Source organism: Solanum stenotomum, chromosome 10, assembly GCF_019186545.1.
Source record: "Solanum stenotomum isolate F172 chromosome 10, ASM1918654v1, whole genome shotgun sequence".
Lineage (NCBI taxonomy): Eukaryota > Viridiplantae > Streptophyta > Magnoliopsida > Solanales > Solanaceae > Solanum > Solanum stenotomum.
The window spans coordinates 51,810,738-51,821,527 of NC_064291.1; the positions used below are offsets into that span (position 1 = coordinate 51,810,738).

The window sequence follows — 10,790 nt, forward strand, 5'->3', positions numbered from 1 at the left end:
TAACTCTTGAAATTTTATCTATGTTACATACATTGAGACAAGCGGAGTAATATATATTAAGTATTTACAAATTATGTAAAAATATTATAAATTACATTATTAACAACTTAAAATATTTAAAAATCATATTAAATTTAAATAACTCACTATATTTTATCTGTGTCACATACATTAGGACAAAAAATAATAGTTATTGCGCCCGTGCGTAAGGGAGTTTATGCCCAAGTATAATATATAATATTCAATGACTCTCCAAATTTCATTTGTGTCACATAAATTGAGACAACAAAAATAACATATATTGGGTCCGTTTTAATTTATTTGTCTTATTTTTTTAGTTTTTTTTTATATTTACAAATTGCGTAAAAATACTATAAATCATGATAATTGACAACATAAAATATGTTTTGAAAAAGATACAAAAAATTCCACTGATTCTTGAAGTTTATCTATCATAAAAATACTATAAATCATGATAATTGACAATATAAAATATTTCAAAAATAAATACATATAAACAAATTTGATTGATTCTTGAAATTAATCTATCGTTAAAAATTATGTATAAAATACAATAAATTGTGATAATTGACGACTTAAAATATTTATTAAAAAACCAGAAAAAAATAAATTGATTGATTCGTAAAATTAATCTATCAATGTTACATAAAATGAGACAAAAGTAGTAATATGTATTGTTTAATGTGAAATTATTGAAAACTACGTAAAATGTATTATAAATCTTAACAATTAACAACATTTGATTGACTCTTGAAATTTTATCTATGCTACATACATTGAGACAAGCGGAGTAATATATATTAAGTATTTAAAAATTACATACAACCATATTACTTTCTGTAGGCTTCGAATTATCGTGGTCATTTTTTTAGGCTGATACAAGTTTTGTACATTTTCTATTTTTTTAATATTATAAATTGCAATAATTAATAATTTAAAATATTTTAAAAAATATATTAAAAATTGAGTTGGTTTCGGGAATTTTATTTATACTATATAAAATGGGACAAAGGAAGCAACATATATCATTTACAAATGACTTAAAAAAGCATTAAAAATTACAATAATTACCAATTTAAAATATTTAAAATCTATATAATAAAATATGTTCACTCTCAAAATTCTATCAGGCTCACATATATTGGGACAGAAAAAATAACACATATCATTTTCAAATTACCAAAAAAGTATAGAAATAATAATAATTAACAACTTAAAATATCTGAAACACATTTTAAAAGGGTTAATTTTGTAATTTTATCCATATCACATAAATTATGACAAAGTGACCAGTAATGTTGGTTATTTGAAAGTTACATAAAAATATTATAAATCACAATAATTAATAACTTAAAATATTTTTTTAAAAAAAATTAAAATTTGGACGACTCTCTAAATTTTATTTGTGTCACATAAATTGAGACAACAAAAATAACATATATTGGGTCCATTTTAATTTATTTGTCTTATTTTTTTTTGGGTTTTTTATATTAAAAAAATGCGTAAAAATACTATAAATCATGATAATTGACAACATAAAATATGTTTTGAAAAAGATACAAAAAATTCCACTCATTCTTTAAATGAATCTATCGTAAAAATACTACAAATCATGATAATTGACAACATAAAATAATTCAAAAATGTTATATGTGGGTAGTCTTATTGTGCCTTGAATAGCGTCAAAGAAAGTACAAGTTTGTGATAAAAAAACTTATTCCTTTATCCACGCAAACAATCGCTTCAAAAACTCCGTTATTAGCCCCAAAACATACCATTTATATTATTGGGCCCGTGCATAGCACGGGCAACATTATCTAGTAATATAATATGAAGAAGTTTTGGGGGTTAGGTGTTCATGTAATTTGGGCATAAAACAAATATATAGCAAAGCAATCATAAAACAGAATGAAAGCTACCAACCGACCACCAACGCTAGGATCCAAATCTTATCTAACTTATTTGCCAAATATATTCAATGATTTCCATTTCCCATCATACACTAAAACTAAATATACTCTATCTGTTTCTATTTATGTCGTGTTTATTAAAAATAAATGTTTCTTAATATTAATTATTTCACAAAAATTAACGTATAAATAACAATATTCTTCCTATTTTACCTTTGAGAGTTATTAGTCTTGAAAATATTAATTTGACCAACATAAGATCACTAAATAATTTATTCATGTTCATTGATCAAATTACTTAATCAAAATAAATTAATTTATGTTCATTTATTGAAAACTCGACTTCAGGAGAATACTAAATAAGAATATAATGATAAACTTACCTAGTTTCTTAAGAGACGTAAAATCTAATGGTGATATATAAATATAATTTGTCGAGTGTACTTTTTTTTTTGGTACCAAGGTTATCAAATATCAATATCTTTGGTACATTTGCTTATGTAGAGATCTTTAATTAATATGTAGTTTTTAATTAACTTGAAAAATAAGGTATAAAAACATATTTTTTAAAAACTTTCTCATAAAAGTCGGCAGACTTAAATATAAAAGTGGCTTATGATTGGATAATATATCTTCAATGCTACCCCAAAAGTCACAAACAAGGGCCCCATTTTTGTTTCGTAGTAAGACTATTTCATTCCTAATTAAAAGTTTTAAATTTAAGGTTTAGATATAGAGAATTTTTTATTGAAAGCGTTACTTTTTAATGGATCATGCAATGCGCTTTTAAATTTAGTTGAAGCTACAGTACAACATCGAACACCGAATATAAAACCAAAAACGAGGGTCCCATTCTCAGCCCACGTTTATTAAAATGGTTGAATTTAAAAATTTACTTTATTTTTTTGGTACATTGAATTCAAAAGTTTATCCCATGCCCAAACTTAAATAATTCATCCACCTCAGCCATAACCAAGTGTCAGATAATCAATCACTTCAACACTTATTGAACTTTGAAGCCAACCCCTCAAATATTAAATTAGTTAAATATTATATGTGTCCTTTAGTTTAACCAATAAAACATTATATTCTCCAATTGTTTTTTTGTGTACATACTTCAACTGATTTTTGCATTTTGTCATCATTTACTATAAATTGCAGTACAACTGAGAGTTGTTGAAAACAAGGATTGGTTAGAAACTGAACTTTTGGTTCTTAAAGGTTGAGTTGTTTTTTTTTTGCTTATTCTTGATTTGGGTATTTCTTACAAGGGAAAAAGATCGAGTCTTTTTGGTTATTCTTGATTTGGGTATTTCTTTCAAGTGAAAAAGATTGAGTTTTTTTTGGTTATTGTTGATTTGGGTATTATTTCAAGTGAAAAAGATTGAGTTTTTTGTCTTTCTTGATTTGGGTATTTCTTTCAAGTGAAAAAGATTGAGTGTTTTAGTTATTCTTGATTTGGGTATTTCTTTCTAGTGAAAAAGATCGAGTCTTTTTTGTTATTCTTGATTTGGGTATTTGTGTTCTTTTGAATTTGAGATATAAGAGCTTGTGGTGTGTGATTTTGGATTGGATAGAATGGAGGAAAAATATGAGCTTTTGAAGGAACTTGGTGCTGGGAATTTTGGAGTGGCAAGGTTAGTTAAGGATAAGAAGACAAAGGAGCTTTTAGCTGTCAAATATATAGAAAGAGGGAAAAAGGTAAGTTTTTTTGTTATCAAAAAGTTTGTTTTTGTACTTTTGTTTGTAGATGCTGTCATTATATTTCACTTTGTTAGGTTAAGGATTGTGTTGGATTTGTTTATTTGGTTGATTTTTCTACTGAACTCCTTTACTGGTTCTACTTTAGAATTTGTGTTTTTTTGAGGTTTTGGAACTTTGAGTTTGCAAAGTCAGCTTTTGAGTTTTTTTGCAAAAAGTGTTTGCTTGAGCTGAAAAGTAGCTAAAAAGAAAGTTTTTAAGAACTGATTTAGGTTTGCTATGGAGTTGACATTGTGTTGTTACTGATTCAACTATAAGCCAAAGTAAAAAGGAGCAATTTTGGCCCATTGCAAAAGCCTTTTTAAGTACAATATTTTTCTCCTCATTTACTAAGTTGTGTCAAATGCTTTCGGCCTGATGTAGTAGTTATTGTTACAGTATGTAGTGTTTTCTCCTTTGATTCTGTTAGCCTGATGTAAAGGTTGCTTTATTCTTGTCTCAGATTGATGAGAATGTGCAGAGAGAAATTATAAATCATAGATCCTTGAGGCATCCGAACATTGTCAGGTTTAAAGAGGTAAATACTTCCTTTATATCAATTTGTTATGAACCTGAGAATTGCATATATCCATCTGATGTTTACAGTATATGTTCTTTTTTATAATCACATTGTAAGCAACATTATTACCCTTTCTGAAACAAAAGGCTTGGACTTGGTAGAGCTTAGCTTGCCAGTTAGAGATAGCGATCACTATGCTTGTATCGAACCTGGATAGATATGATTATCATATGGGGATGACTTCCCAGATTAAGTGTAAATAGAGATAAATTGCATAGTTCTCTTTTGTTAGCAGAGTGTATATTGAGTATTTAGCCGACCCTAACTTGTTTGGGACTGAGGCGTAGTTGTTGTTGGAAATAGAAGTACATTTCAATAGTTCTGTTGTTAAGTAAGCCGAGTGTAAATAAGTAATTCCTTGCAGTTATTAACTTAAAACTTCAAAACACAATTTACAGGTCCTGTTTTAGTCTATATAGGCATAGCAATTACATAATCCCCTCTTGAGCAACTGTAATATTGAGTGTTAAAGATGGATTTTTGTGGAATGCTAACTTTAGTTAGAGATATTTGATTGACCCAATTTTTGTTGTAGTTGGCCTATGGATTCATTGTTTTCTTCATCTCTTTCTTGTGCACACTATCTACGTTTTTAGATTGCTGAGACTCTGCAATCTAATACACCTATCAACTTCTGTTCTGTTCTATTATTCTCGTTTTGCTGTTGATACTTGTCCATTAGACTACTTGACACATATTTAATACAATGTACTCAATGGACCATTACACATTCACAGTTACATGGCATACTCCCTTTTTTGTAGGTCCTGGTTACTCCATCGCATTTGGCAATTGTTATGGAGTACGCAGCAGGTGGAGAACTTTTTGGTAGAATATGCAGTGCTGGCAGATTTAGTGAGGATGAGGTTAAGCAGATATCTCTAATTCCTCATATTGTTCTATGTTTGATGAGAATGATCATGTTGTACTAATTAACTTCATTTTTTGTGTCAACAAACAACAGGCTCGTTTCTTCTTCCAACAGCTTATATCCGGTGTCAGCTACTGTCATACCATGGTAAATTTGAAAATACATAAACATCTTGTTAAATGCTCATCTTTCTAGTCATTCTCAAATCGTGTTTTTACTTTCTCGTAGGAAATTTGTCACAGGGACTTGAAACTGGAAAACACTCTTCTTGATGGAAGTCCTTCACCACGTCTAAAAATATGCGATTTTGGTTATTCCAAGGTTTGTTCTTGACTTCTAGTTATGAAGTTTACTATGCTACATTTAACATGATGTTAACTTACTTGTATATACTTTATCATGCAGTCTGGTTTGCTGCATTCACAACCAAAGTCGACTGTGGGAACTCCTGCTTACATTGCGCCTGAGGTCCTGTCACGAAAGGAATATGATGGGAAGGCAAGTTCTCTTCTCAGACATTGCTTTAGTTTTGTCACTGATTATTACATTTAACACGACGCTAATATATTTATATATTCTTTTCGTGTTGTGTCACTTGAATACTGTGCTCATGTTATCGTTATGCATTTTTCAGATCGCAGACGTGTGGTCATGTGGAGTGACACTATATGTAATGTTAGTAGGAGCATACCCTTTTGAGGATCCTGAAGATCCGAAAAACTTCAGGAAAACCATTGGGGTGAGTTGTGTATACTTCTTTCGAATGTTTGAACCAAGTACAAGTGTGTTGAAATTTGTAAACCGTAGTCTCAATTAGCGACTAAAGAATCTTTTATTTGTGTTCAGAGAATAATGAGTGCCCAACACTCCATACCCGATTATGTACGAATCACACCAGATTGCAAGAACCTCCTTTCGCGAATCTTTGTTGCAAATCCCTCTAAGGTAAAACTCATGACTTAACTATGGTTTGTTCATTAACATAACATGTATATTGTTGACTTCAATTTGTGCATTAAACGTTCGAATTCCCTATTCAGAGGATCACTATTCCTGAGATAAAGAAACATCCTTGGTTCTTAAAGAATCTACCAAAAGATTTGATGGATGTTGAGCACGCGAAATTCGAAGAATCTTCAGAGCAACTACAACAAAGTGTTGAAGAAATCATGAAGATGATACAAGAAGCTAAAATACCTGGAGTAGTGTCAAAATCTGAAGGGAAAGATCCTGCAGGGACAGCAGAACAAGATGATTTAGAGGAAGACCTCGAATCGGAAATCGACAGCAGCAATGACTTTGCTGTTTATGTCTGAGGATGAAATTTTATGATCAATTTGCACTTATAAGAGAAAATGTTTAATGTGTAACTCTTTGAATTGTCTATTATGTTGTATAGAAGAGTTATGCACAGAGCTATTTACTGAGTTCTAAGTGTGCATTTCAAATTTGTTAGATGGATGTAATGTTTGCTACAAACAGATCATGTAACTTTTGAAGTTTTAACCATTTGGTATTTGTGTAACTCACTGGTCTTGTCTAATCTGGATTCACAGTGGTCTCGATTTGTAATATTCTATGATTTTAGGGCTAGAATCTGAAACCTCTAGTTTAAATGAAGAGATTATGACCATAACATCACAATTCATAAGTTGTAGTTAGTATTGGAGTTCGAATTTTTGCTAAGATCGAGGAGTTGCTGTATGTTAGTAAATGTTACCGTTCATTCATATATATTAAATTTTGTACACATTTAGTGAAATTTTTCTAAAAAGCGAGGTTATGCGATTATGTGTTTGAACCGTGAAATTAGTTATTAATATTTATATTAGAGTACACAATCTATATTAAGACACGATTCTTCTCCAAATTCTGCGTGAATACAAAATACTTTATGCACCAGATTACTTTAAGGAAAAATTATAGAAATTCCATATTTTAATTTACTTATTACCATAATCCCCTATAAGTTTTACAAATCTCCAAAATCCTTCATTTTCGCTCATCAGATTAGTGTATCTCGCGCATCAGACTAGTGTATCATGTATAAAATGTACATCAGATTAGTGTATCGTGTATAAAATGTAATTATCTTACTTAACGATTAATGTATCTCGCGCATCAAATTAATGTATCAGTGTTTATATTATTGTATCCGTTTGAGGATCTCTGTAATTATAAACTTTTAAGGGATAAATTATAATTTTGGCCTAAAAGTATGTGATTTATGTAATTTGCCCTTAGTTTAATTTATTTAATAATGCATACCTAACTTAACATTTTGAGAATAAAATATTTGAAACAACCTATTAAAAATAATTAAGTTTATGTACTTCCTCATTTTCTAGTTTATTATTTCCAGGACTATTGAGGCATCATTAACGCCGCCTTTATAGTTTATATTAATGGACTAGAAAACAAGTTAATTAATGATCTCAAACTAATTGACTTGATCGTTAATTCTAGTATTTTATTACATAATGTACATGAAATCATTGCCGCCATAAAATAAATATTGCCACCGACACAATAAATTGCAATTTTATTGAAAAGAATAATATTGATATATTATTGGTATAAGTACAATTTATAACCTATACCTATTTAAAATTAAATACTATATCTTATATAAAAGTTAAAAGAGCTATAATCTCATGGGATGTTGCAACCAATAAAAATTCTTGACTATCTCATTTTGATAACCGATAAATCTATAGTGAACAAGTTATCTCACTTATCTAGTAACATGCGTATGAGATCAGAGTCCAGAATCACCATTTTTTAAAAAGTGTCGATGAATACTTTTTTCGTTTCATTAAAAATTATCTTGTAATATATATATATATAGATGTTGAATTAAATAACTCAATAATAAATTTGATTGAGTATTGTCATGAGTATTATTAATCAAAGGACATATTTGCTCAATTCTGCATACTTTAATAGCATTTTTTTTTAATTCGATGTATTAATCATCTAATTAGATTAACTGGTGGGTGCCGTTAAAATAAGGATAAATTTGAATCAAGTATTAGATGATAAGGTGCATATTTATACTAGAATATTAACGATAAATATATTTGTTCAATTTAGCATAATTTAAAAAATGTTGTTAAAAGGACGTAATGACGATTCTTATTTTTTAGGTCTGAATTTCCCTTTAAGAGGAGGACTTTGCTATGGGGTCTTTGTTAGTCAAGGAGAAGTCGATGCACTTATTCCAAGTTAATTTCTGCGTTTCAAAAGGGTCATGTGGACTTGGATCAATCTGATTAAGGTTGAAAGTTCCTTGCCCTGTAAATCGTGTATAGTTTTATAAGTGAGATTTATGAATAATAGAATGTATGTAGACGGCAGATCTTACTCTTATTTTTGAGAAGGTAGAAAGTTTATTTCTAATAGACTCTCAGTTTGAAAAAGAAGAAAAAGATCGAAGCAGAGTTGCAAGAAAAGAATATTGTGACAACACATATAACAAGAAATAAAACAAAATATCAAGACACGTTAGAAATAAAATAAATAACGATAGCAACGTGACAAGATATATAGACACATCTAAAGAAGTAATAGATACTCCCTCCGTCCACTATTAATTGTCATTCTTTCCATTTTTAGAGTCAAACTATAAAAACTTTGATTAACATTTTAGGATATATATTTTTTCATCATATTAATATGTAAAAAATTGCAATGTATAGTACTTTTCGTATAGTTTTTGAATATCTAATTTTTTTGTTTAAAAAATCAAATTAATGTAATCTAATTTAACTTTGAAAATAAGTCAAATTAACTTTCGAAAAGCGCAATATGATAAATAAAAATGGACGGAGGGAGTAACAATTTCCGTTCCCAAAGGTCACCTTTCATTTTGTCCAAAAAATGTACAAAAACTACTCTATTTATTAGAAAAATCACCTTAATATATGTAAGGTATATGAAGAGTAATAATAATATGATCATCAAAAGCTATTGCGAAGTGATCAGTATTTCTTTATTATAAATAAAAAAATCCCAGGGTCAACTTTCAAGACATGAATATTTGAATTATCTTTGATAAGAATTGTTTTACTCTCTAATGTAGATTTTCTAACGAGAGTTCAAATTAATCGAGCCTCAAAACATGTAGGGTTTGTTTGGAAAGCCACCTTGTAATTGGATTTGGTGTAATTACTAGGGTAGTAATTATCAGCCTAGTAATTACACAGCCTGGTAATTACGCTGGCCTATTTGTTTGCCACAGTGTAATTACAGTGTAATTTCCTTTGTCCTATTTGGTTCAACCAATGTAATTACTCAGTTAAATTTTAAAATAAATCAGATTTTAAATAAATAATATTACTACACAGTTAAAGCCATGATTTATTAAAACCAAACATATCATGAAATTACATAACCAGATGATTGTCATTGTAGGAAATATGTATAATTGATTGTTAAAATCGATTTTCTAATTTATTATTATTATCAGAAATTAAAAAAAAAAATTAATTCTCATATTTATTTTAATCTCAAGAACTAACAGGAGAAAATACAAAGATCAAATTCATACATAATCTACCTAGATATCAAATTTGAAAGTAAAATGAATCAATAAAGAAGTCTTACTTTACTTGAAAGAAGAAGCACATGGTTTGTTGTTGTGTCGTTGTTAGAACTAAAAATGTCCAGACAAAAAGAAAGAAGTGACTTTTGGTATTTCAAATAAAAATATATTAAAAAAGATAATATTAAAAAAATCATGTAACATAGTGTAATTACACTCAATTTCTTACCCTCCCTTGGAAATTGAGGAGTGTAATTACACCCAATTCTCCTCTTACCAAGTAATTACTTGGTCTACCAAACAAGACAAAGAGAGTAATTACACCAATTACCAATTTCATTGTGGCCTTCCAAACAGGCCTGTAGTGAACAAAAGCTATAATAGTAACAATAACAAACGTCAGCGTTTGTAGTCCAACGGTTAGGATAATTGCCTTCCAAGCAATAGACCCGGGTTCGACTCCCGGCAGACGCATTTTAATTTTTAAAATTTCTCCCTACATATCATTAATCCCTTTTGTGAGGAAAAAAAAAACAGAAAATCATAAAATATAAACATTTTCTGTATTTAAAGTTCACATTTTCTTGTACATATAAGAGCTATTGAGACATTTATTAATTTTAAAGATATACTTCCTCGTTTCTAGAGATAAAGTAAACTTGTTAAAAAAAATAATCAATACTATCATATGTTATACAATTGATTTCGTTAGATGTGTTATTATAATATTGAATCATATATGTCTTTTATAATATAAAAATGACTCAAATTTATTGTTGACTCGATTCATCAAACTCACCACATTAATCCTTTTTCAATCTTCTACCATTACCCAAAGTCACCAATATTTCACACACATGTAACATCACAATTCACAATCAACAGTAAATCATGTACACCCTTTTAAATGCACATGTGAGCATATAATCTAAAAAGAAGAAATATGAAGTTTTTTCCACGAAAAAGAGATAATGAAGGATCTGTTATAAAATAAATATATTAGAAGTTAAATAATAAAGAAAAAGAAAAATAGAGTAGTAATGTTTTTCCTTTCAATGTATTCAATTTTCTACATATAAGAGGAATGTATATATAAGCAGGGGCGGAGCTATCTTAAGGCAAGGG

The 10,790-nt window shown here is 28.9% G+C and overlaps 1 protein-coding gene and 1 non-coding gene across 2 annotated transcripts in view; both read left to right on the forward strand.

Annotated features, from left to right (window-relative positions):
- The window catches only part of LOC125841404 (serine/threonine-protein kinase SAPK3-like), a 119,136-nt gene extending 112,676 nt beyond the window's left edge, over nt 1-6,460 (forward strand). The window contains exons 2-10 of the mRNA XM_049520525.1: nt 3,490-3,632; nt 4,135-4,209; nt 5,016-5,117; nt 5,216-5,269; nt 5,351-5,443; nt 5,528-5,620; nt 5,757-5,861; nt 5,969-6,067; nt 6,163-6,460. Coding sequence (XP_049376482.1) covers nt 3,510-3,632; nt 4,135-4,209; nt 5,016-5,117; nt 5,216-5,269; nt 5,351-5,443; nt 5,528-5,620; nt 5,757-5,861; nt 5,969-6,067; nt 6,163-6,438 — 1,020 coding nt within the window. The 5' untranslated portion in view covers nt 3,490-3,509 and the 3' untranslated portion in view covers nt 6,439-6,460. The remainder of the gene's footprint in view (nt 1-3,489; nt 3,633-4,134; nt 4,210-5,015; nt 5,118-5,215; nt 5,270-5,350; nt 5,444-5,527; nt 5,621-5,756; nt 5,862-5,968; nt 6,068-6,162) is intronic.
- Nucleotides 6,461-10,067: 3,607 nt separating this feature from the next.
- TRNAG-UCC (transfer RNA glycine (anticodon UCC)) lies at nt 10,068-10,139 on the forward strand. Its single transcript has one exon. It is a non-coding gene; the product is annotated as a tRNA-Gly (tRNA).
- Nucleotides 10,140-10,790: the final 651 nt, after the last annotated feature.